The 25,875-nt window shown below is 32.3% G+C and overlaps 8 protein-coding genes and 1 non-coding gene across 9 annotated transcripts; 5 read left to right on the top strand and 4 right to left on the bottom strand.

Moving 5' to 3' along the window:
- Positions 1-1,085: 1,085 nt before the first annotated feature.
- On the top strand, positions 1,086-3,256 carry BX664DRAFT_268637 (uncharacterized protein; the record flags this gene model as incomplete). The annotated part of the gene is made up of 7 exons (XM_051541008.1): positions 1,086-1,207; positions 1,288-1,519; positions 1,730-1,800; positions 1,877-2,374; positions 2,575-2,661; positions 2,768-2,856; positions 2,916-3,256. Coding segments are annotated over 7 exons (1,440 nt in total), but the record flags the coding sequence as incomplete, so codon positions are not given.
- A 593-nt stretch (positions 3,257-3,849) lies between these two features.
- On the top strand, positions 3,850-4,485 carry BX664DRAFT_340547 (mitochondrial ribosomal protein L27-domain-containing protein). The gene is made up of 3 exons (XM_051546845.1): positions 3,850-3,937; positions 4,025-4,128; positions 4,193-4,485. The coding sequence occupies exons 1-3, from the start codon at positions 3,856-3,858 to the stop codon at positions 4,238-4,240; spliced, it is 234 nt and encodes a 77-aa protein (XP_051397048.1). The 5' UTR covers positions 3,850-3,855; the 3' UTR covers positions 4,241-4,485.
- Positions 4,486-5,567: 1,082 nt separating this feature from the next.
- Positions 5,568-7,220, bottom strand: BX664DRAFT_340542 (uncharacterized protein). Its single transcript, XM_051546844.1, has 6 exons — positions 7,144-7,220; positions 6,843-7,036; positions 6,386-6,704; positions 6,211-6,279; positions 6,035-6,111; positions 5,568-5,968 (listed from the first exon to the last, which is right to left on the bottom strand). Exons 2-6 carry the CDS (start codon positions 7,016-7,018, stop codon positions 5,767-5,769), a joined length of 843 nt encoding a protein of 280 aa, XP_051397047.1. The 5' UTR covers positions 7,019-7,036; positions 7,144-7,220; the 3' UTR covers positions 5,568-5,766.
- A 464-nt stretch (positions 7,221-7,684) lies between these two features.
- Positions 7,685-7,758, top strand: BX664DRAFT_t115. The gene has a single exon. It is a non-coding gene; the product is annotated as a tRNA-Val (tRNA).
- Positions 7,759-10,316: 2,558 nt separating this feature from the next.
- BX664DRAFT_340541 (uncharacterized protein) lies at positions 10,317-12,411 on the bottom strand. Its single transcript, XM_051546843.1, has one exon. The coding sequence runs from the start codon at positions 12,374-12,376 to the stop codon at positions 10,382-10,384; it is 1,995 nt and encodes a 664-aa protein (XP_051397046.1). The 5' UTR covers positions 12,377-12,411; the 3' UTR covers positions 10,317-10,381.
- A 166-nt stretch (positions 12,412-12,577) lies between these two features.
- Positions 12,578-18,085, bottom strand: BX664DRAFT_302257 (SH2 domain-containing protein; the record flags this gene model as incomplete). The annotated part of the gene is made up of 11 exons (XM_051542422.1): positions 18,029-18,085; positions 17,644-17,918; positions 17,418-17,514; positions 17,280-17,356; positions 16,833-17,209; positions 16,681-16,750; positions 15,910-16,593; positions 14,506-15,828; positions 13,292-14,423; positions 13,093-13,220; positions 12,578-12,958 (listed from the first exon to the last, which is right to left on the bottom strand). Exons 2-11 carry the CDS (start codon positions 17,839-17,841, stop codon positions 12,578-12,580), a joined length of 4,467 nt encoding a protein of 1,488 aa, XP_051397045.1. The 5' UTR covers positions 17,842-17,918; positions 18,029-18,085.
- Positions 18,086-20,350: 2,265 nt separating this feature from the next.
- BX664DRAFT_388473 (uncharacterized protein) lies at positions 20,351-21,329 on the bottom strand. Its single transcript, XM_051549477.1, has 4 exons — positions 21,229-21,329; positions 20,774-21,080; positions 20,654-20,685; positions 20,351-20,521 (listed from the first exon to the last, which is right to left on the bottom strand). The coding sequence occupies exons 1-4, from the start codon at positions 21,257-21,259 to the stop codon at positions 20,481-20,483; spliced, it is 411 nt and encodes a 136-aa protein (XP_051397044.1). The 5' UTR covers positions 21,260-21,329; the 3' UTR covers positions 20,351-20,480.
- A 1,423-nt stretch (positions 21,330-22,752) lies between these two features.
- Positions 22,753-23,945, top strand: BX664DRAFT_340533 (uncharacterized protein; the record flags this gene model as incomplete). The annotated part of the gene is made up of 5 exons (XM_051546842.1): positions 22,753-22,843; positions 22,908-23,058; positions 23,142-23,253; positions 23,345-23,526; positions 23,674-23,945. Coding segments are annotated over 5 exons (709 nt in total), but the record flags the coding sequence as incomplete, so codon positions are not given.
- A 202-nt stretch (positions 23,946-24,147) lies between these two features.
- Positions 24,148-25,581, top strand: BX664DRAFT_317374 (uncharacterized protein; the record flags this gene model as incomplete). The annotated part of the gene is made up of 4 exons (XM_051542743.1): positions 24,148-24,233; positions 24,288-24,464; positions 25,074-25,188; positions 25,411-25,581. The coding sequence occupies 4 exons, from the start codon at positions 24,148-24,150 to the stop codon at positions 25,579-25,581; spliced, it is 549 nt and encodes a 182-aa protein (XP_051397042.1).
- Between the last annotated feature and the right edge of the window lie 294 nt (positions 25,582-25,875).

Raw genomic sequence — 25,875 nt, 5'->3', positions numbered from 1 at the left:
TATCACAACAATCATCTTCTCAATGGACCTCCCAACAACGATCCCTTATATTGAAGATTGCCAATTTGAAACGTTTCCTTGTTACTGATGGTTGCAAACTTGTCAAGGTAAAATCACTAGTCAATAGAAAAGTAAGTTCCTTGAACTTATTCTCTCTCTCTGTCTTTTTTTTTTCTTTTCTTTTCCTTGGGTATGTTACAAATTATAGTGGTCATTCTCGGTTCTACTTGCGAAATCATCTACAGGTAAAACAAAAAAAAAAAAAGAAAAAAAAAACGAAAAAAGAAAAAAAAAGAAACACGTAAATTAAGTAATATCAATTTTACACATTTCCTCGTTTAGATGATGAAACATTGAAGGATCCTGTCATCAAGCATATCCTTGACTTTTTGACCAGCTGTATCTCGTTTCTGGAAATGATTAACAAAAGGTAAATGAAAATGATACTGAATGACTTCAAAATATTTATACCTTTTATATTTTTTTAATATTTTAGTACGTTAGGGGCTCTCTTTGAAGTAAGTTTTAGATTCATGCAAGTAGATAATCAAACTTATTGATTTCAAAAAAACCTTATTTCTATACAGATGACCAAGGAAAACATATTACAAGCGCGTGAAAGAACTGTCTATGCGTTTTGCCTTGTTGCCGACAACCTGCCTCAATTCTTTATTCCAAAACTCCACCGGTATCTGATGACTCAACTCGCCGATATTGGCAATCCTATCACCTTAGCAATTAATAATAGCAACAACATGGATGAAGATGATCTGGGAACAGTGATTATACTAGGACACGATTTATGGGAACACTTACTCAACAAACATATTACTCTTGTGCGCGAATCAGTGATGGATTTGTTGGATTCTTATTTACGCATTGTAAATAATTCCTCTCCCGTGCAATTGAATGATGGAATGAAGTCTAATATGGATCAAGGAAGCTCTCACGATTGGGAAAGATACATACTGGGTTATATAATGGCAATACCTTTGATATCTTCTCAACTTACGAATGGTAAATGAAGATGATATATACCAAATACATATACTTTTACTTACCTTATCTTTAATATTATTATTATTATTATAATTATAGAATGCTGGTCCGCAGTTTTCAACAAACTATATCACAACAATACGATTAGTAACTTAATCTTATTTGAAAATCAAACAGGCTATTCATTATTACGCAGGACTTCAAAAGAGTAAGTTTTAAATAACATCAAAAGAAAAGGGGGGAAAAAGTTGTTATTTTGATATTAACTTATACATGTATTTATTTAAGTGAATTTACCAATATATCCAGCATCTTTGGTTTGTGGCTTTCCAATGTTGCCTTTGTTCCTCAACAAGTTATCATGAAACATGCCTTTGATGTAGCTATAATGCTAGACACAGTCGTATATGATCCAAGATTGCATCTTCAACATTTGGCGCCATCTGACGGCAATTCGACCTTGGACAATTTTCTGCCATCTTTGGACAAAAGCGATATATCTTCATCTTCTATTGATCTTGTGGATGATTGGGTGGTTCCAATATTAGATCCAATACGATGTCAACAACGACAATACGATCAGCCTCGCCAACCCCATCAATTGAAAATCCCCATCTTTTTCTTGCAATTCACCATACTCAACAACAATACCTTGGAAAATGCGGTGGATTTGTGTATCAAACTTATGACTCTTTTACCGATCGCATCAATGGACCATTCTGAAACAAAGATGAGCACCAATCGGCATCTTCTACGGAACGTTACTGGAACTGCAGAGAACAAGTGGCCAGATTTTTTTAGGTAAGAGCGAAATCCCATACTTATATAGTATATACTTTTATCATGATCTCATTTTTTTTTTTTGATTTCTAACCAGAATCATGTTGGAACAATTATTCTCAAAGGCCATGGCTTTCAGCATTACGGGCGACGATAAGGACAGTACAAAAGTCGAAAACATTTTTGGAAATTTAGCCATCATCTTTGACGATCTTCACAATAACGACGTGGATTCATCAACACCGGAAGTGACACCATCTACTGGATTCCAAATATTCGCATCGTACATCGCATCCCATTGGCGGCAAGTAATGCTTCTCTTTATGAGTCATCCATCCAGAGTTTGTCGAGCAATGGGCTATCGTGTTATGATCAACTCCAAGTTCTGGCTTCAAGAGGATCAACTTCAACCTTCTGACCCTCCAGCAATTGCAAAGGCGCTTGTGGAATCATGGTTTACGCAACTAAAAAGCAGGTACTCTATGGTAGTAGAAAATGATGAAGATCGTCTTGGTGACAGTAACGGTACATTAGATATATGTCTATTGGAACTACAGCAGCTTAGTAAGATGAATATAATAAAAAGGGGGGGGGGGTGGGATACTAATCATTCTTTTTATATATATACACGTTACTAGTGTCTCAGTGCTGTCTTCGAGAACCAATCGCAGCTATACTTATTTCGACAATATTGGAGTCGGTTTTAAACGGTGAATTGGAGACATTTCCTCGATCGGACGCTTCCTCGTGGTCATCAAGTACTGCAACATCTTTTTTGGATAGAATTGTCAATAGCCGACATACCACCAATTCAAAATATGGATCATATACACTTGATATTCCTCGATATATACCCACTATTGAAGTTCTGAAATCGGATTGGTAAATGAACTGGAAAATAACAGGAAGGACAAAATAGTAACCGAGATTCTATTTTTTTTTTTTTTTGTTTTCACCTTTTTTTTTAATTTTATTCTTTACTATTTAGGAAAACCAAGGACAAAATCTACATGAGTAACATTGACCATACAGCAAATATATTGCGTCAGACATCTAGTGAAGGTAAGATCTTCCCAAGTGATACGTGCAACATATACTAATATCATACATATATGTATCATTGTCATTAGCTGTAGCACGACAGCTTATGATCAGTATCAACGGCAAATTACCGACACTATCAACCGTATCGCAAGATATATACGACGATGCTTTACCGTACAAAATACCATATGCAACCGATATTACCAATGGCAATGCATTCAAAGATCATCCCATATTGTTCTTGATGTTGGATCAATGTTTTGAAGTGGATCAAAATTCATGCAAAGCTCTCTTACGTAGTGTATTTATCTATTTTGTTACTTTTTGGAATCTTCAAGAAGTCGCCAACAAACCCATGTCGTTATACTTTGCCACTCAATTACAAGAAACCATATATCTATTATCTCGAATGGAAATGGTAAGTAAGAAGTGAATATTAATCTATATTTACTAAACTTACCTCTTTCCTTTTTTTTTTTTTTTTTTTTTTTTTTTGGACGCAACTCTTAATTGACTAGATGATCCCAACGAATCTGTCACATATTGGTGAACTCCTACCATATCTCTCTAGTCATGATATTGGTGTAATTCTTCATAAAGTGATATGGCCATGTATTCGTCATTTTTATGACCCTTCTACAGTAGCTATTCCTGGTTTTACATCCTCTTCCAGTCATCAAGTATTATCTACTTCTAGCTCTAGTTCGACAGACCCTCAACTAGTGAATCAGTGCATGGAACAACTCAAAAAGATATACCAACAACGAAAACTTGTATTTAGCGAATCTCAAGATTGGACAACAGCTTTAGAAACAGTAGGAAATAGATTAGGAATAGATCAACAGATTAACAATAGTGATGATGCTGATTTATAGTTTGTAGCAATAAAACTAATACACTTTTTGACATGATCGTGACTTACCTGAGTTTGAATTATCCTTACCTCCCTCAATTATTTATCCACCAGTGATAGAAGCAAGAAGATTCTTCTTTTTTTTTCTTTCTTTTCTTTTTCTTCAATACATAAAGAACATGTTTGGTGTCATCCGATCTATTCCTCGAGGAGCTAAGCGAATTCAGCTTACTGCTAAACAAGGTCACAACTACTACAAAGGTAATTAAATGAAAGAAATAAAGCAAACAAATGATTAGATCACCCGAGGTTAAATCTTTCCCTCTGTTACTTTATTTTTACTATAAGGTACTGGAAGTGGTGCTATGGGTCGTCATACTAAAAACGGTGGTTACAAGGTTGACTGGAACAAAGTACGAACATTTGTTGTTCCTGATCTTGAAGGATTCTCAGTAAGTGAACCAAAAAAAAGAAAAAAAGAAGTTCAAACATCTTATTATTCTTTCACCATTGTAGCTCTCACCTTACGTATCACGAAAAACAACACCAGTACCCAAGAACTAAGGAAACGATTATTAGTATTACTTGACGGACATTTACAATGTACGATTCTTCTTCTTTTTCTACCTTTACTTCTTTTTTGACTAGAATTTTTTTTGTTTCATTTTACCGATATATCTCATTTGCCATCTTCACTCGATTTTGCTTTCTTTACTTTATCTTCATCCCCATTTACACTCATGTCTTTATTACCTCTTATGTACATTATTTGAAATACAAATAAATATGTCTTTTTTTTTTTTTTTCTCTTTTCTCTTTTTTTGATATATGTTATCTCTTTATTAGTAAATCTGCTATCTCAGCCACAGAGATGGAACAATATTCCAAACTGACAGCGGTAGTTGAATCAATTCAAAATGCAAATGAAAAGGTTTTTTTCTTTCTTTCTTTCTCTTTTCTATAGATCTTTTCAATGACAAGATATGCAAAACTCGGTGGAAAAGCCAAATACGTCAAGACAAATGAAAATTTCCATGTGACACCTTTGATTCCCAACAAGAAAACACAACAAGAATCCTCAAATACTGACAATAACAAGAGAGAAAACGACACTAAGGATAACCAACAACATAACAAAAAAAGAAAAGGTAAAGAAAGGATCAAAGATATGGATGGCAATTTATCATTTGAATGTTGTTTTTATAGTGGATGAAGGTCGTAAGGAACGAAGAAATAGAAATAAAGAGAGGAACACAATTTGCTTTGGTTGTCGAAAAAAAGGTCATTCAGTTGAAAACTGTCCTGAAGGCAAACAATCTATTCAAGGTATATGTTATAACTGTGGATCTACTGAACATACTTTGAAACAGTGCAAGAAACCAAGGAAAGCAAGTAAGTTTAAAAAAAAAATATTATATTAGATAAATATGAGAACTCAATTTTATTATTATTATTATTATTATTATTATAGATATATTACCTTATGCCAAATGTTTTATTTGTCAAGGGAAAGGACATCTTGCTGGTCAATGCCCTGAAAATACGAAAGGTTTATATCCCAATGGTGGTGGATGTCGATTTTGCGGTCAAGTAGATCATTTAGCTAAGGATTGTAAGATGACAAAAGAACAAGCTGGAACTACTGTCGTTGGCAAGATTGATTTAGATCAAGGAGCTGATGATGATGATTATCATATCTTCGTTACCGAACAACAAAAACATACCGAAGAAGTCGCTGTCGAAAAAAAGATTGCTCCTATTATAGCAAGAAAGCCTTTGAAAAAGAAGATTGTCAAGTTTTAATGGAATAGTGATAAATCATTTGTAATATATATATATAGTATAGTATTTTTAGTTATAGTCATTTTCAATGGGTCAATTAAAATAAAAGGATGTTTGTATTGTTATTATTATATTTATTCATAGATGATTGTATAATATATATGTATATATAGGATGGAAGGACAATATAAGTAATAGGAATAGACAATAAAGAGTACAACTTTCTAGATATAAAAAATATACATAATGGGGAATGATGAAGAGATTGATGTACAAAAAAAAAAAAAATAAAGTTGATCAAAGTTGTATCATCGTTGGTTGTTGTCGTAATCATCTTGTACGTATTCTTCATCCTGGATAGAACTATCATCTTCTTCGTAAGCACTATCTAGTCCAAAATCATTGTCACTATTTTCATCCTCATCGCTTCCTTCATCATCATCTGTATTGTCATCGGCAGGTCGGTATACACGTGGTGTAGAATCAAGTTGTAATCTATTCATTGTAGTACTATGTATAGAAGAAAAAGAGGTTGGATGCATATCTACCGTAAACATAAGAAATTCTTTTCTTTACCTAATATCATCTGTGATACTTCTATCCTGATGTATTGATTTATTCAATTTTTCCAATTGTTTCCGGTATCCTTCTTCCTAACGACCATGGAAAACAATCCGAAAAAAAAAAAAAAAAAAATGCGTTGTTAGTGACGTTAACTACCTTTCATCAATAGTATTCCCAGTTCCTTTTACCTTGAGTCGATCCCGTTGATAATTTTGAAGTCGAACAGATTCTTCCAAACTAATCATCCGCACCTTGGCCTATATATTGCAAGGAAAAAAAAAAAAAAAAAAAGAGAGAGAAAGGAAGATACTATGAGTATCCTAGAAACTAACCATATTACTTGCTTTTTTTTTTTGTATTTACCTGTTGCCCATCATCATATTCTTTAACGCTAGAGGTACCTGTATCTTTTTCACCTGTATTGGAATCATTCTGATGACTAGTACCACCGACATGAGCTCGTAACATGTTACTTGATAGATTTATGCGACAAGCTTCCAGATTCGCATCTGCAACTGATTTCTTCCGAATGTTAGGTCGATTGTTGTTTTCTAGAGATAGTTTTGAGACTTTTTCTGTCACTGTGTCAGGTGTATCCTTTCTGGAAGCCAACAGGTTGTCGATTGTATTGATCTTTTCCTTGAGTTTCGATCCTTTATCAGGTAAGGTAGCCACGATCGTTCTAGTCCACAAAGAAGAATAAACAAAAAAAAAAAAAAGTACAAGAATGAATAACGATAATAATAGTAATAATATATCTTCGCCAATTCATCTTTTTTTTTTCTTTTTTTTTTCTTTTTTTTTATTTCTGTATACTTACGAATTGTCGAGCATGGACTTGGTTTTTGAACGAAGGTCCAACAAATCGGATTCACTCAAAGTGTCAATTGGTCGCGTCCTGTTAGTTGAAAAACCGTCCAAGAGTCTACTGGATTCACGTTGCGCTTTCGATAATCTTCGTTTCGGTGGTAGGGAAGTTGGAATAAAGGATTGCATTATTTGTTATATTAGATGCTAGAGAAATAAAAAAAAAAAAAAAAAAAAAAAAAAAAAATAAAAAGAAAGAGAGAAAGGTAAAAGAAAAGATTAGTTTAAATAGTTTTTATTCGAAGACCGCATACACTTTATTGATGAAACGCAATCAACCAACAATTGACGATACAACTCATCCTATGGAAGTTTTTTTTTTTTTTTTTTTTTTTTTTTTCCGTCACGCATAAAAACTGAACATTTATATTTTTTCATTTTCATTGACAACGTAATCATCATCATGACTATTTTCAACACTACTGTCTCAATGTAGTAAACATACTAGGCATATTCGACATTTTTACAATATACGCATCCCAAACAGAAAATAAAAATAAAAGTATATTGAATAGAAATATGATCATCATCCAAAAAGATAGAAACCAAAATGAATGTGGTTTGATCAGTTGATTTTTTTTTTTTTTTTTTTTTTTTTTTTTGTTGCAAGGGTTACGGCATCACTATATAAGGAGATATTAGGATTCCGCTGTCATAGCCCAATCGTCATCCAGGAGCACATGACAATTCCAACAAGAATCGAGATACTGTAACACCAAATTACAAATACTCGATCGTGATTGGCTGAAATTTGGATGAGGTTCATAATGGAGTTTTCGTTTCGAACGAAAAAATGGTCGCTTGGTGTAGTTGGTTATCACGTCTGTCTAACACACAGACGGTCGGCGGTTCGAATCCGCCAGCAACCATTTCTTTTTCTTTTTTTAAATTTTTCTATATGTTACACAAGAAAACTAAGTGTTATGTTAAGCGTTGTTAAGTGATTTTTTGGTTGTTAAGGCTTGTAGGGTGATTTTTTGGTTTATAGGTTCAAAATTGAAAAAGTAAAACGGATGATTGAAAGTTGATAATGTTTATAGTGAGCACCAGTACTTGATTACGCAAGCACACGTATAAGAAAAGAGATAAAATAAAAAAGGAAAGTAAAGTAAAGAAAAATAAAGTCTTGTTCCAAATTTGGAAAGTAGAAGTAGAGTAAAAGATAAAGATTTTTTTTTTGATTTTTTTTTTTTCTTTTTTCTCTTTTTTTTTTTTTTTTTTTTTTTCTCAACAAGGCCAAAATTGAAAAAGTAATTCAGATGTGTTAAAGATTTTTTTTGTTAATGGGTAGATGATTGATTTATATACTGTAATTGGTGGATGATATTATTAAAATAATAATATCGACGATATTTGATGAGTAGTGAGCACCAGTTCTTTTATATAAAAAGAACAAACGTAAAAAAAAAAAAATGTAAACCAAAAAGGAAATAGATGTCTTGATGATTTGATCACAGATGATGATGATCAACTAAATAATCTTGAATAAAATGCTTGATGATTGCTTGAAGATAAAAAAAAAAAAATAAAGATAAAACTTAGGATGATTTATTCCTTAAGAGTGGCCAATGTGATTTTGGTTAAAAAAAAAAAAACTTTTTATTGAATAAAAAAATATAAAAATTGACAATGTAAAAAAAAAAAAACTAAGAAAAGATGGTTATTTATACTAAAAAATAAAAAGAATAGATAAATAAAAATAAGAAAAAAAATGTAATGTTTGACATTTTTCAAACATTGGGAAAATAGATCCAATGTTTGAAAAACTTCAAAAAAAAAAAAAAAAAAAGAAAAAAGTTGACAATGAAAAAAAAAATTTAAAGGCTGTGTGCCTGTCCTAGCTCTACAGATGATTGAGTGATAATAAGTTAAATAGTGAGCACCAGTACTTGATTACGCAAGCACACGTATAAGAAGAGATAAAATAAAACAAAAAAGTAAAGTAAACAAAGTGAGCCAATCAAAAATAATAATCCACAAATACAATTGAAATGGGATAAGAAGGATGTTTTTTATTATTAAAATAAATTGACTAAAGAAAAAGAAAAATAAAGGAAAAAGGTGGGGTATTTATAATAAAATGAAATAAAGTTAAAAAAAATGAAAACGAAAACGAAAACGAAAATAAAAATGAAAATGAAAATAAAAAAATAAAAATGAAGATAAAAATGGAAAATGAAAATGAAAATAAAAATAGAAGTTTTTTTTTTTCTTACATCCCTTCGCCCTAAGAAAAGATGGTCTCCATCTTAGAACCTTGACCAGGTATCGTTTTTTCGGATTCTCTTCAGAAATGACCTCAAGATATTGTATGGCATGCTATGTCGTAGTAGCTGCCTAATCCATTCATCTCTTTCCTTTACATAGATGTATCTTGCCTTTCTATCAGTTCAAATAGCCAAAATTAAAAAAAAAAGTAATTCGGATGATTGAAAGATAATAAGTTAAATAGTGAGCACCAGTAATTGATTACGGAAGCACGCGTATAAAAAAAAGAGATAAAATAAAAAAGAAAAGTAAAGTAAAGAAAAGTAAAGTAAAGAAAAGTAAAGAAAAATAAAGGTCAAAGGTAGGAGTTTAATAAAATTGTTCTGACTTGATATAGAGAACAAAATGAGCCAATCAAAATGAATAATCCACAATACAATCGAGTAGGGATGTAAAGAAAAGTTTTTTATTTGAAAAATATATAAAATATTGACTGAACTCAGGAAAAAAAAAAGGAAAAGAAGAAAAAGGATGAAATATTTATACTAAAATTTTAAACAACATAAGACTAAATATAATTTTTTTTCCTAGACACTTTTTCTTCTGCAATTTGAAGTTGGATGATGTTTTGTAAAAAGGCTTGATGATACTATTATAATAATAGTATATCTTTTGTAATAAAGTCGAAAAAGCTTTTTTTTATTGATTGATGTTAGTAATAAAGAATTGAGAAAAGAAATATATATAAAACTATGAACGTATTTATATAAAAAGTAAAGATAAAACTATTGTTGGATGATTGTTATTAATTATCAAAAAGAAAAAAAGGGAGTGAAAAGGAAAAACCTATCCAAAGATGATTGTATCAACTTGTTGTGATGATGATTGATGGATAGACTTGATGATATCATTAAGTAAGTAATACCGAAGATGGGTATCCATGAGAATGGGTTGATTCTTTTTTTTTTTTTTTTTTTTAAAAAAAAAACAATCTTTGATTGATAATATAAAAAAAAAAGGTATTCTATATAAAAAGAAAAAAAAAAGATCAGTAAAATGATCAAACTTCATTTCCATTTCTAAAAAATCAGATAAGATGTCACTTTTTTTTATTTATTTATTAGAATATATAATAGAATTAAAGAGAGGAAAAAGGGGGGAAATAGTAGAGGTGAAAAAATGAATGAGTAAAACAAAATAAATCATATTCTATAAACAGGGACAAGAAAAAAAAAAAAAAGATATGATACAAAAGAAGAAGAATAAAAAAAAAGTAGGGAGATACTAATTCTGATGAATCATTAAATGGGTAGGTTGAAACAAAGAAGAGAAAAAATGAGATAAACGAGCCTTGTTATGTAACCAAAAGGATTTAACACGTTCCAAAGAAGACCGATGAGTCTCATCCACCATATCGAGCATTTCCAACCAAGCCAATTGCAAATCATGATCCAGATCGATAAAAATCAATTCCCATTGATTGATCAATTGTTCATTGTTCTTGTCCATTTTCCGCTGAGCGCTTGTCCAAATCAACTCGATTGATTCCGCATATACATTGTTTGTCCTATTGTCGTCCTTTTTGCGTTGTAACCAGATCAAATCATCCGCCACAGAGTTTGCCATATCCAAAGTATTCGCCATCATTGCCGTCCATGATAGAATCAACTGGTTCAAGTATTTGTCATAGGTCGATTTGTTCATCGCTGAAACGTTTTCACGAAGCCGATTGTAAATAGAATGCATCGGTTGGTGTTTTCGCGGTGGAGTTGCGGCAAAGAATTGACGATGTAATTCCTTATCCAATCGTGCAAATCGTCTCATCATTGTTTTCTTCAAATTGGCTAGCATATCTATGGAGAGTTGTCGATGCGTTGTATGATTTTCCTGGTATTGTTGTTCATCTTGTTGTTGTTGTTGTTGTCGTTGTTGTTGTTGTTGTTGAGGGTGGTTTTGTTTGTATTTAATGATATGAGGGGTTGAAGATTTGCTAAAAGGAGAGGATGATGGATGAAAGGTTTGATCACTGTGCTGGTGGTGGTTGCTAGGACAGATACATTCAATAGTAATCTCCAATTCCTGGTAAATTTGTTCCAGTTCAAATATCCATTCATATCGCTGACGTGTAGTAGAAGTGGTACTTTGTATTTGTCGTGATGATGTTGATGATGAACCTGTAGAATCAGTTGTCAGTATAGATGAAGTAGCCGAAGAAGGAGGTGAAAGGAGTAACAAAGCTTGACGCCGAATTTTGGGAGAACAGTCGATTGTGGTCATCAAGGAGTCGGGTGGTGGAAGAGAGAGACAATCCAACATGGATTCCATATCATGATAGAGCGACTGCATAAGTTGAATCCAATCTTGTTGTGTTTGCACGACAAAGTTATGTGTTTGTGAAGCACCGTCTTTAACCCATTGTGTAAAATCACGCTTTGAATATAGTACTTGAGTTTGTTCTTGAGGAGACATTTGTTGATAGTATCGAGCCATTTGCTGCTTATAGAATTTTCCATGATAATCCGTTTCTAACATATCCTTGAAGAGATCATCCAGATTCGAGAATGGCGGCGAAGAATTGCTGCTATTGATCCTTGTAGAAAACAAACTATTTGACAGCAATCGTAAGAGTTGTTGATGTATGTGTTGTAAAAAGGAATCCATTCCCAAGTGTCGCATGAATAACCTTAATTGACCAGTCAACTTTGATGAGAAGATATGCCATTCTAGAGCTGGATGAGTATAAATGTCTTCCAAAAATTGTACCATGTCTTCTTTCCTGTCGTTCAATCCATACATCAATGGCCAGAGTTTATGGCGTATTTCATACATTGTCGGCTGTAAATGAGTACGTATCATGTAACCAGTAGATTGATAAAAGCGCACTACAGTGCCTGTAATGAATCTGTCATATTCTACTTGATGTAATCTTTGTTGGACTACATTCAAAAGGTGATGCATTTGCTGAGCGGCGGTAGCGAGTTTTTGTTTGGTTGAGACTTGTAGACGATGGATCATTTCCAATATAAACTTGGAAGATGGCATATGTAATCTTGATCGTGCTTTTGCTGTTGTGGTATGGGCATAAATAGGTTGTTGTCGGGAAGTTGGCGGTGGCAAGTCATCAATGGAACAATATAGGTGAATGTCGATGGTCTTATTGTCAACAGTGGACGGTTGTGTAGTGGTCAAGAAGTTATATTCGTAATCGACGTTACAACATAAAACAGAAGATGTGAGATAAAGAAAAAGAAGAAGGGATAAAATATTATGTATTGACATAAGAGTAGGTTAATAAAAGTAAAATACAAAAAAAAAAAAAAAAAAAAAAAAAGAAAAGAGAAAAGAAATTGTTTTTTTTTAGTATCCAGGAAAAAAAAACTACAAGCGGATATTTAAATGATTTGCCAGTTTACGGACAATTTTTATTATTATATTGGGACAAAAAAAAAAATAAAAAAAAATACTAAAGAACTATCATATTCAATGATGATGACGCTGAGCATATTGAGGATGTTGTTGTTGGTGTTGAGGAGGAGGAGGATGATGATGATGATGTGATTGTGGTGGATAAGATGGGTAAGGGGGGTAAGGATGTTGTTGTTGATGATGATGATGTGGAGGAGGATAAACTTGCTGTTGTGGATGATGATGATGATGATGCGCTAATTGCTCTGGATGATGCGGTTGATGATGATAGTGAACTTGTTGTTGTTGTTGTTGTTGCTGTTGTTGTTTCTGTTGCATTCCTTTTCGTTTTCGTGCCTCTGAAGCTTGTAATCGCTTGAACCCATTGATCAAATCATCAACGTTGGGGTAATTGGTGTCCCGTAAACGATATCCATCAGGTAAAACTTTGATGACCTGAAACAAAATTAAAATAGATAGAATAAAGTAGTGAGTATAATAAGTTTCTACAAGAGGAGGTTTTTTTTTTTTTTTTTTTTTTTTTTTTTTTTTTTTTTTTTTTTTTTTTTTTTTTTTTTTTTTTTTTTTACCCATCGAGACAAGTTTGATTTTTGATTCAATTTGAAGCCAAGATCAAAATAACCAGCCTTTTCGTTCAAACAAAATCCATAAGCAGACATTTTGGGATTAGCTCTTGTTGTCGAATCCAAATAATCACCTATATAATATAAAAGAAAGTAAATTCTCTCATGCATTTTTTTTTATTTCCTATATATGTATTTAATTTACTTAAAGCTTGCGATCCACCGGCTTGGAATTTGGGATGGACCATTAACTCATCCACCTTGTGAGCAATGGCTTCCACATATGTAACAATCAGTTCATCCAAATCTTCAAATATCAATTTGCCAATTGTTAAATGAGTAGGAGCACTATATGCGTTTGGTTTTTCTTCAGTAACATCAATATGTTGATAGACATCTTCAGCCACTTTCCATGTAATCGCCATATGACTATTACCACGAGAAGACGGTCGAATCACCAAATCACCGGGTTGTCGTGTTTCTAGATATTGTTCTGCTTCACTATGACTGAAAGGTCGGAAAAGAGGATGGTTGATAACTCGGTTACTTCGTGCCTTCTTTTGTTGTTGTTGTTTTTTGCGGTCCACAAATGTCTTTTCGCCAATTTTGTCATAATATTCATCTTCCCGAGATCGTCGTATATCCAAATCACTTTGGGGTTTTGTATCTGAAGCCTTAGAGCTAAGTTCCACCATGAATTTTTCCCTATCGATCCGAAGTACCTTGCAATTGAGTGTTTGACCCACAGTAAGCACATCCCCTACATTCATCACACGATCATCAGATACATTGTCAAGATAGATAATGCCTTCCAAGCCAGAGTCCAATACACAATTTGCCACACGACCACGTAATGATACCACCTTGGTAGGAACAATAAAACCTTCCCGTAAAGTATCTCGAGTTTCTCCTGTTACCATCGAAAAAGTTTCATCCATACTTGGGCGTGAATAACGTTGTCGTCTGTCATGATAAGGGCCTTGTAATTCTAACTTGATATGTTCCAAAATTTGCCGCTTAGGAGCATTATATTGTTGTCGTAGTACCACCGCATAATCATCCAAAATCAAATCGTTAAGTTTTTCAGGGTATTCTTTAATCACACGAGTCACAATTGCTACTTTGGAATCATAATCATCCATTTCATCTTCATCAATTTCAAGTGCATCACCTGCCATTTTGCGTGCTAGTTCATAATCTTGAGGATGAATTCGTGTATCGTCCAAAATATCCGCACCATCTATGTCCCGAATACGCAAATAGCTTGCACAATTAATAAATGTATTGGTAGCAGTCAATTTGTGTAATACGAGAGAAGATCTTGCATCGAGTTCACCCTACAAAAAAAAAAAAAAAAAAGGTCAAACACCATACTAACTGATTCTTTTTTTTCTTCTCTCATTTTTATTATACACTTACAATGGCTTCAATTCTTTTCAAAATACTTTGAGCTTTTCTTGGACCAAAACCACAAACGTATTGTAAAGAGGCAGCAATATAAGGTGAATGAATAGCAGCATTGATATCAACACCCAAATCATTCACAACAGTAATAAGTGAGCGTTCCAAGTAAAATAAGAGAACATCATCGGGTACCAGATGTTGAGATGGATGGAAGCGAATGGCCAATAGATCACGACCCAAGCCAGTATATTCATAGACAGGATTTTGCAGTCGGCGAGCCAGTGCAATACAGTAACGCATCACTTCAGGATAATCTGGGAATTCATCTCGAGCACGTTTAGAGTTCTTGTATAATCGAGCTGCTTCATCATCCACTACTACTAGATCGATAGGACCAGTTCCACTTTCCCTTGTTTGATTGATTTCGCTAATCATACCTTGTAAATGTTTGATAAGACGTCTAGTTTCAGCATTGTAACCTGCCACACCAACAACATGGGGTTTACGTGATCGGATGAATTGATCTAATTGGGAGACATAGCGTCCATCCTTCAAATGAGGTACTTGAATTTGATCCAGCACTTTACCACGTTGATTAAGCATGACAGCCATTGTTGGAGACTTGAGATCACCATTACCATGAGAAACAGCAATAACACGAGGAAGACTATTTCGGTGACGGTCAGTATCAGGGCCACGATAAGGTCCTACATTGATTTTGGCGAGGAGGTTTTTAGAGGCTTGCTTGCAAACAGATTCTTGAGACTCCACACGTAACTTTTCACGAATATACTTGTCCATCAATGGCACTAAATAATCCCTAAGACATTGTTCCAATACTTCCTTTCGTTGTAAATTCCATTGTTCCACTGATTCGCTGTACCCATCAGACAAGTAGTATTCAGTAATTCCAGCAAGCCATGATTCATAATTGGCAATTGTCACTTGTAATATTAAGAGACCGTCCGATTCACCTTTGAGTAGCTCCAAAAAGTCGCCATTCTTGAATGTTCCAATAGGTTTGTTTCGCAAATATTTGAATCGATGTAGAGGGTGTAAATCATCAATGACATTGAATCCTTTGTCGGTCGGTTTGACTATTACCACAGCTTTTTCTTCCCAATCTCTTCGGATTGCCTTACGGACTTGAGGATCGAATGCCATTTCTTGGGCCAAAACGGTTCTTGCAGCTTTAAGTACCTTGGTACCATCGGTAAAAGTATCATCCACATTGGCTTCACCCTCAACCATAGGATCCACCAAACTATCTTCAGGATAATAACGTCGATTTTTTTCCAAATAATTGGCACCAAATTCTTTTGCAGTAATACCAAACAACTAATGATGACAAAAAAAAAAAAAAAAAAAGAGTCATATAAGATAGAATAAGGTAAGTTATTTGAAAATTAAAATACTTACAGGTAAGACATTGACAACCATTGTCTTATTCATTGTATCATATAAGGATTTGCTAAGAGGACGTTTGGGACCTTTATTTTGAGCTTGTACTTTGTTGATGACTTCACTGAATTTGAGGTTGACAAGATCCAAAACATCATTGACTTCTTCCATTTTTTCCACCTTTGATTCAGCATCACGGACATAGGCATCATCAATATTGTATTTAGTTAAAAAGTCATGTAAGGTTTTCTTGCGTTCCATAAAACTATGATACTTGAAATCTAAATCATATATTTCCCAAAGATCATCTTCCGTCAATATTTCCGTAGTAGCACCAGTGACCTTGTTAACCTCGGTAAAGAAGTCTCTTCGATGATCCTTGATATGAGGTACTTCTAAAAGTTCCCGTGCAAAGAAGCCAACCACATATGTTACCGCTGTTTGGAATTTTTCAGGTACTGGTTCCAATCCACGAAGTCCAGCCAATTGTTTTGCAACCCAAATACCTTCTTGTTGGATTTCTTCAGGTGTTGATTCCACAAACTTTTTCGACAGTCCTTCATATCGCATTTGTAATCGTTCTGGTACATCGATGTTTCGAATTTTATCATCTTCTTCTGTCAACATTCGTTCAGCAAGTTCACTTGGTTCAAAGATATCTGCTAACTGAGGCTCACGCTGTTCATTTTCCATGTCCAATTGCTATGAAATAATTACATATAATAATAAAATATTAAATGACCTTTCCTTTCCTTTTCCTTTTTTTTTTTTTTTTTTTTTTTTACTTACGTCTTCAGGATATAAAGCATATTCGTAATCACCACCATCTCCGAAAATATCATACATATCCACCAAAACACTAAAAGAAAAGAAAAGACAACAACCAAAATATGAGCACACCCATCCTATCTATTCTTGTTTTAAAATAATGCTTGACTTACTCTTCACTGATGCCTTCAGGTAACATATCCATAATGCCTTTTCCAGGTTGCGTATGACCATGATCATCATAATAACCAGTAGCAGCACCATCATCACGTTGACCAAAATGACGCTCACCCAATACTTGATCCAAATCATCTTCATCTTCATCAGCAATAAAATCGCCCATATCGTCATAAGCATCTCTGTGTCGATATACCGGTTCATTATATTGTTCTTCTTCATCTTGACCATAACGATTATTGCCACCAGTAGAAAGTAAACCTTGTTCTTCCTCTTCTTCTTCATCAGAAAAGATATTCTCAACACCGCTTGTGATTTTGGAGGACATGCGTTCAGTATCTTCACGACCCCTTTTCAATCGTTTCAATTGAGGCTATAAAACAGTAATGATGATATTTGAGTATGATATTTGATACTGCAGATTTTTCTGTTATATTACTTACTCCAGATGACCTTCCCAATTTTATGCCTGTGTTTTCTTCAAGGAGTTCCAGATCTTCTTCATCCAGTTCTTCATCGTCTATAATACAGAAGCTATGAGTATCGATAGTAATAAAAAAAATAGTATAGTCTAAACTTACAATCTTCAATACGTCTCTTTTTCTTTCGTCGAGCGGCAACTTTGGTATCGGCATCTTGTTCTTCTTCTTCATCATCAACAATAAAGCCATCAGCAACCTATATAAAAATATAAAAGTAATAATATTCATGGTAAGTTTATTCGTTCTTTTCGTTGATACTGATTAAAAATGGATATCAGCAGCATAATATGATATCTTTCTTCTTCTTCTTCTTCTGTTGTTTTACCTTTCTAGCTTCTTCTTCATCTTCCTCTTCTTCTTCCTCTTCTTCATCGTCATCATCGTCTTCTTCGTCTGGAAGGCCATACCCTAAGTCTTCCCCTTCTTCGTCCGAGTTTTCTTCATCTTCGTGGTGTTGATTTAAACGTTGTTGTCGTTGTTGTTGATAAAGACTGGGTTCATCATCACTGTCTTGCATCGACATTGTATAATATAGATGTATATATATTTGTTGTTATTGTTGTTGTTTACTGTTGTATGTTTATCTGTTTGATGAATGAACTATTGATTAAATCGAAAAGCAAACATTAGATAAAAAAAATATTAAGTAAGACTTTAGTAGAAAAAAGTACTAGATCGTTTTGTTATGTTAAAAAAAAAGGACAGCTTACCAAATAACAGAAAAGCAATACAGAAACGGTTTTTGATAAAGAAACAATGAGAAGACTAAGTTGCACTCTGAGACAAGAAAAAAGAAAATCGACAGCTCATTGCTCAAAAAAAAAAAAAAAAAATTCAGTCCCAGTCACGATTTTTTTTTTTTTTTACTCTTGTCTTATGAGAATGACAAGCTGATTTTTTTTTTTTTTTTGACTCTTATGCTTATCTTTTTTTTTATGCAATCTTCTTTAAAAAAAAAAAACACTTGAATACGCATCTCTTATGAAAACTTCCCACGTTTGACTGTATATACTGATAAGAAACATCATTCTTTCTCTACTAATACAACTTTTGTATTCATTCTGATATATTATTCAACTATGATAGTGATGACTTTATTGAACTTTCTTTTGAAGTGGTCTTGACAACTGGTAAGATGCTTTATCTTTATCTATTTAAGAAAAAAAACGTGAATAACTACTGGTTTGGACTGAATGAACTTAACAATAGTATATTTAACATGGACTTCTTCTTTTTTGAATACTTCAGGGAGAAGACTCAAAAATCGGTTGCTGGTGTGAAGAAAACCTGTTGGAAGGGAACGTCTTTCTATATATATATATATATGGGTAGATAGATTTTTAGGATAGGGGAAGTGTAAGTTAGATATATCATAGAATAGATCATAGTTAGTATTATTTGAATGAAAAATAAAAAAAGAAGTTGGACTTGTATTATTGTTATTTTTGAAGTTGGCTTCGTAACTTGTTTCCTTTTCTTTTTTTGGGACAAAAAGGGAACCCTTTCAAACTGTTGTACTACAAAAAGGGAAAGGGAAGGAAAGGGAGACATAAATCTTACTATTGGTAATAGGAGAAAAGTAAAATTAAGGGTCTCTTTTGTTACAAGTTCTTGATTCTAATAGTGCTGCAATTTCCCTTAAAACACATACAACCTACACAAGTACTTAAAGGGAAGGAGATAACAAAAAAGTAAGTAAAATATAGGACAGATGATTGTTTGTAAAAAAAAAAAAAAAAAAAAAAAAAAAAAGAAAGCCTATTGATGTTCCCCCTTTTTTTTTTCTCCATTATATGCACAATAATTGAAAAAAAAATGAATAACTTTATTATATACAAAACAAAACAAATATTAACATGAAGGCAGGAGATATTAAAAAAAAAAAGAATATGAGAATAGGAGAAGATGAATAATACGGTATATCTAAAAAATAATAGTGGTGATAGTGATGATAAATGAATAACAAGGGACCTTAATCAAATGGCAAAATCGGGAGTGACGCTAAGCCGAACGGTTCTTTCAGGATAATCCAAGATCAATTGTTCAATTTCCATTTGTTTGGGAGACATTGGTTCATCATATACAACTGTACTTGTAGAACTTGAAGGTGATAAGGCAGGCAAAGAGAATCGTGTGAATGAAGATGATCTTCGTCGACTGAATAAAGATGATAACCTTAATGATTGTCTTAAAGTTCCAAACTGTGATGATGTTCGTCTTGTTGTTGATGTTGATGATGTTGACGAGTATGATGATGAAGAAGGACGTCGTTCATAATCATCTTGATGGAAGTAATAGGATAGAATATCATTGTCTTCTTCATAATTATTCATCATCATGTTGGTATTATTGTTGATATATTTCATATTTGATTAAGTATTAGTTTTTTTTTTTTTTAAATAAAAGAGAAAAGTAAAGAAGGAAAGAAAAAAAAAAAGAAAGGCTTTGCATTTTATATATTCCATTTTGTTTAAACTCAGTCCAACTTTAAAAAGAAGGTATATTCACTTTCTTATGAGAAGGCTTATAGAGAAAGTCTGTGCGTTTTCAAATATCAATATATCAAAACCCTCCTTTTATTTTACTACAATGATGATATTGTCCCTATTTCTCTTTCTTGTTCCTTGTTCTTTTATCAATAAAAAAAAGGGAGTTTTCCATAAAACTATTGTGTAATTTTGGGAGTCCATTCATATAAAACCAAAACAAAACAATGCACGTTCTTTTATCCGATTACACCATTTATGATCTTTTATTAGACAGACTGGGAGATGAAGAAAAAATAAATAAGTATGGGATGATTGATTCAGATGAAAGGAACCTTTTTTTTTTATTATTAGGATGATCTATATTACAGTGACATGTTGTAACAAAAAAAAAATAATGTTTTTGTTTACTATTTGCTTTGCATAAGGAATTTCCATGTGGATAAAACATCAAAGAAAAAAAAAATAAATAAGGTACACATTCGTTGTTGTAGCATAGAAAAAAAAAAAGAGAGAGAGAGAGAAAAAGAGAAAAAAAAAAAGATTGTTTGTATGTATGTGTGCAAGCTTCCTAAAAAGGAGGTAACTCAAAACACTTGATGTAGACGGAGTTTGTTTATCGCATGAAAAAAGAACATCCTAAGGGAAAAGAGGATGATGGTAACTACTAATCCCTTCAACGACTGCAATAACCATTATAACAATAAACACCACTTCCTAAATGAAAAAAAAAAATAAAAAAACAAAAAAAAAATTAACATCAACCTGCATAATCAGCATCTATTTTTTTTTTTTTTTTTTTTTTTTAGTTTTCCCTCCTTTTTTTTTTTTTTAATGTCTAAATCATACCGTATTGATTATAACAATCATTGTTGGTACGACTAAGGAGGATCATTATCAATAAGATGAAATAATAATAATAAAAAGGTATTAGTGTGAACATCCAATTCAATATAAATCATATATTACCAGTAAGAAGAACCATTTGTACCGTAAGAGCTGTATGATCTCGTGGTTAATCCAGCCGCTAACCCAACGATCACCGCAATCAATAGGATGCAACAACACATAGAGAGAATTTTCCGTTTTATCCCTAATCGATTGTTTTGTGGAGGATTATAAAAATTCACAAACCTACTTTGCAGATTACTGGGTGGAACATGTGGAGGATAATACTGTTGTTGAGCACCACCTGCATTCGGCGGAGGTTGATAATACGTTTGTCCTGGTCGATCTCCTTGTTGTTGATAAGTAGGTGGTGGGACTCCAGGAGCATCTACAAAGGTGATCATCATCATCATCGGGTTTAATATTTTTTTTTTTTATCTCTTTCAAACCTATATCCCTTTTTTTTTTATATGCAACCAAAGGTAATGCTTGAAGATCACCCTCCCCTCATTTTTTTTTTTAATTATTGTACTTACAAGGTTGACTCATAGGTTTTTGTTGATCCATTCTAAGAAACTTGATGATGATGATACCCAGTAATTCAAAGAAAGAAAGAAAAAATAGATACCACTTTTTTTTTTTTTTTTTTAAAAAAAAAAAAAAGATAAAGGTTTTTAAACCCGGGTCTATGAAACCTTCATGGCTTTATTGTCCGGTTGACCCTCCACCATGCCTGTCAAAATAAACCCTGCTGTTTGATTTTTTCTGTGAACCAACTTTCCTTTTTTGTATATGTGCACTATTTGGAGGCGTTTTTTTTTTTTTTTTTTTTTTTTTTTTTTTTTCATCATGATGATGATGATGATGATGATGATGATGAATGATGATAATGATAATGATGATGATGTTGATGATGATGATCATCATCATTACAATCATAGAATGAATTGCAATCAGGCATTTAATTTGATTCAAACTATAGCAGGATTTTTTTTTTTTTGATATAAAGAACACTAAGAAAAAGTTCTCGCGGTCGCTGCGGATCAGATGGCAAGATAAGCGATAAAATGGGATTAGATGATATTAAACTACTTTTTTTTTAGAGGAACCTAATGGTAGTATTTTCATTGGATGATGATCATTATTGAATGAGGAATGATGATATCGACATTTCGTTTTTAAATTTACTCTATAATTTGGGACGTATGGTATAAATTCTTATAACTCAAATGAAAGAGAATGTCTTCATCTATGTTCAGTCCAAATTTGGTACGATGATGATCACTTTTGAACGAGAAATAAAAAAAAAAAAAAACAAAATTTGTTCCCTCCCTTGGATGCTAGTTAAGAAATCATCATCCTCTTTAAACTAGGAAGGAAGTATATACGAGAGATGGATCCGGAGATTGAAAGCGCATGACTGTCTGAGGCTTTGATACGATAAATTTTTTTTCTTTTTCTTTTTGCCACTTTTTGTCCGAAAAACTATAAAGGTTGATCTTTTCCGCCACTTTTTTTTCTTGTTTCTTTTCCTTTGTTATTTGATACTATGTGTTAGAATTTGATATATTTGGTAAGTCTTTTTTAATAATATATACTACTGTGATTGTTTTTTTCTTCTTCTTTGGTTTGCAAGGATGATACTGGCATTTGGCTTTAGCCGTTATGGCGCTGATGAAAAAACCCTAGCTACCTTATAAATTAACCACTGAGCCCAAAGAAAAAAAAAGCAAAACAATTACAGTTAGAAAAAAGAAAGCTTGAAAAAGAACCTTTTTTTTTTATTGACCATTGTTGTTTTATTCTTTTTAGGATATCAAGAAAAGACTGACCTAGTGGATAAGATAGATTTAGTATAGCTTGTGCATTATTATATGATAATAAAAAAAATATTTATAAATATCATCATGTTTTTTTTGGTGTTTAATGATGATTCTTTTATGATGATACCTGATTTCTTACGTGATCCTGACCAAGTGATTGGCGGGGTTCAACAATAAATTTTTAAATACATTTTTTTTTTTTTTTCAATGGATCATATTTCTTTCTCTTCTTTATATTATGCATATACCTGAAAAGTTGAAAAAAGTGATATCAGAAAGGAAACGACATTTTGTTTTACACTATCATGATATCATGTTGGAAGAAGCTGTAAGACCATTAAACCAAAAAAAAAAAGAAATAAATCTAATCTTCTCCTCTTTTTCAATGATAGGATATTGAAACACTTGATGAACAACAATGGTTGAATGATAATGTGATGACCTTTTATATGGAATATACAGAAAGACAAGTGATACCAAGAAATATAAAAGATATATTATTGTTACGTCCAACCATGACTCACCTTTTAACTTATTCCCCAGGTAACAAAAAAAAAGAAAGTTTTAATACAAATTATGCAAAATATTAAACAAGCCAACTATTCTTCATCTTTTTATTTCTCAAGGGAAACCGTCTGATCTTATTGGTGCCTTACCTCCTCATTTTGAAGAAAAACGAGTCATTTTTGCACCTATTAACAATGGTACACCAGAAGCAGCAAACAATGGAACCCACTGGTAATAACAATAAAAAAAAAATAGAACTTTTTATATAAATGTTTAGTTATATGAAGGAATGAATTGAAATACCTTTTTTTTTTTTCTTTAGGTCACTTTTAGTGTATTTTCGGCCTACAAATTCATTCTATTACTATGATAGTTTAAACTTTACCAATATCAAGGATGCTAAACAAACTGCCAAACGTATGACTCCTTTACTTGGATCCAAACGGAAACCACGATTTATACCTTCATCAACACCTCAACAAACCAATGGAGCTGACTGCGGATGTAAGTGTGTTTTATTATCATGGGGTTAATAATAGAGAGGAATTCAGATGAGTAAAACATGTATGTATGTGGCTGCTTGTGACTCCCTGCTATCTTCTTTTCATCTTTTAACCAACCAATTCGACATTATCTTTTTTATTTTTTTAGTGATGGTGATCAGTACCATAGAATACCTGTTACATCAAATCTTCAATCACCCTGGGAACAACAATGGAAAGACTCTTTTTAGTATGGATAAATCAAGCTCTATGCTCTCGCCCAATGATATTCGCATCATGCTGAAATCACTGGTTTACCATTTGCGACAGAACGACAAATGATCATTTCACTAAGAAATTTTTATCATACCCTTCTTCATGTGATTAGATAGAATATTTGGTTTACACTTTATTCAATAAAAAATGACGGAATTCAAAGAATAAGATGGCGCAAAAATAGGAAATAAAATATAGTAAGGATAGAAAATAAATGACAGAAAAAAAAATATAATTGTCGCATAATCAAATAGAGAATATAAGAAAATAGATATCATGAAAAAAAAAGAGTAATCAAAAAAAAAAAAAAAAGAAATCCACCAATTGAGTTCACCAAGTTAACATATAAAAAAAAATAAAATAAAAAATGAGTAATACTTATCCAGATAAAAATATTTCACTAGCTTACCATTTAAGTGTAATGAGATCACCGTACCGCTACGGTGAAAGTAGGTAACTTGGCGATAACCAACCCGGAAATTGTTGAAAAAAAAAAAAAAAGAAAAGGCAGACCGTAACCACGCAGATGCGCATTAGCGACCACGGTCAAGCCCAAAAACAAAATAAAAGCAGATCAAGGATAAAGATGGTGCAACGATTAAAGGATACTTGTAAAGAAGAAGATAGATCAAAAAAAAAAGAAGGCAGACAAAAAAGCAGGCAGGTAGGCCAAAAAGGAAGCAGGTAAGATGAATATAATGTAAAGAAATAAAAAAAAAAAGTTAAATCAAAGAGATCCTTTTATAAGAAAATGAATCACCCCTGCAATTATGAGCTAATTTTAGTTGATAAAATGATGAGACAAGATGTAAGCGAGTTTTATCATCTTTTTTTAAATATTAGCAACATTTCTATCTTTATATTCTATCTAATTCATCATCATTTTTTTTTTTTAGTATTAACAACATTTCTTTCTTTATATTGTATCTAATTTATCATTTGTCTTTTTTAGTATCTACTTCATCATTTTTTTTTAGAATTAGCAACATTTCTCTCTTTATATTGTATTTAATTTATCATTTACTTTATTATTTTTAGTATCTACTTCATCATTTTTTTTTAGTATTAGCAACATCTCTCTTTTATAATAAAGTTAATTACATAAATGTTCTACATTAAATTCTATTATTACAATATCCATGTACTAACTGATACATGGTACTGACTTGTTTTTGCCGTGTTTTAGTTTAATGACTAGATTTTTTTTTTTTTTTTTTTTTTTAGTTGTTCTATTTTAAATGATAGTATGATTGTGTACAGCACATTTATTATTGTATTTTTTAATTTCCATAGATGTTTGATGAATCATCGTTATTATATTGATTTATCATGTTGGGTGATAAAAGAGTGTTTTGACATTTTTCAAAGAAAAAAAGAAAAGAAAAAGAAAATGTTGTTCTGTCAGAAGGTAACTAGAATGAAGTATTTTGTATTTTAGCAGAAATTTGTACAGTGACTGACTACGATGTTCCATCATCCATCATCAATCATCAATCATCAATCATCAATCATCAATCATCAATCATCAATCAATTGATACCTAAAAAAGAATGGGCAACACCCAAAGCTGCTAAAAATATGATAAGTCCATGTTACTTTTATTTCGTGTCTTTTATTTTTAATAAACAAGTTATCATCAATATGTTATGTGTTTTTAATGTACTCTACCGCCATCTCTGGAGCGATATCTGAGAAAGTGGTAATGCGCCATTCATTTTGGGAAAGTACGATATTTTATTTTATAACATTACGAAAAGCATTTTCTTGTGACACGACAAAAAACTTTGAAAACACTGTATAAGTAGTTTTTTAATTTTAGTTTTCTACTTTCCTTGATGAATAAAGTGAAAAAAAAAAATGTGAATGTTCTATGCGTGTGGACAATTGATTTTTATTGCCTAATGTAGATGATACTAATGATGGTTGAATGATGATGATGGATAGTGTGATCATAGAAGACTTTTATGATGATGATTTTGATGGATATTTGAAATGATTATGGATAATGGAAGTGACAGCAACAATGATCATAGTATGGAAAAAGTATGTCGAAAGTGGAATCTAATAGAAAGCGACTTTATAGAAAATTGATCGA

Source organism: Halteromyces radiatus, assembly GCF_025201355.1.
Source record: "Halteromyces radiatus strain CBS 162.75 chromosome Unknown BX664scaffold_8, whole genome shotgun sequence".
Classification (NCBI taxonomy): domain Eukaryota; kingdom Fungi; phylum Mucoromycota; class Mucoromycetes; order Mucorales; family Cunninghamellaceae; genus Halteromyces; species Halteromyces radiatus.
The sequence above is the reverse complement of the archived record's forward strand: the minus strand, read 5'-3'. Positions and strand labels throughout refer to the sequence as shown.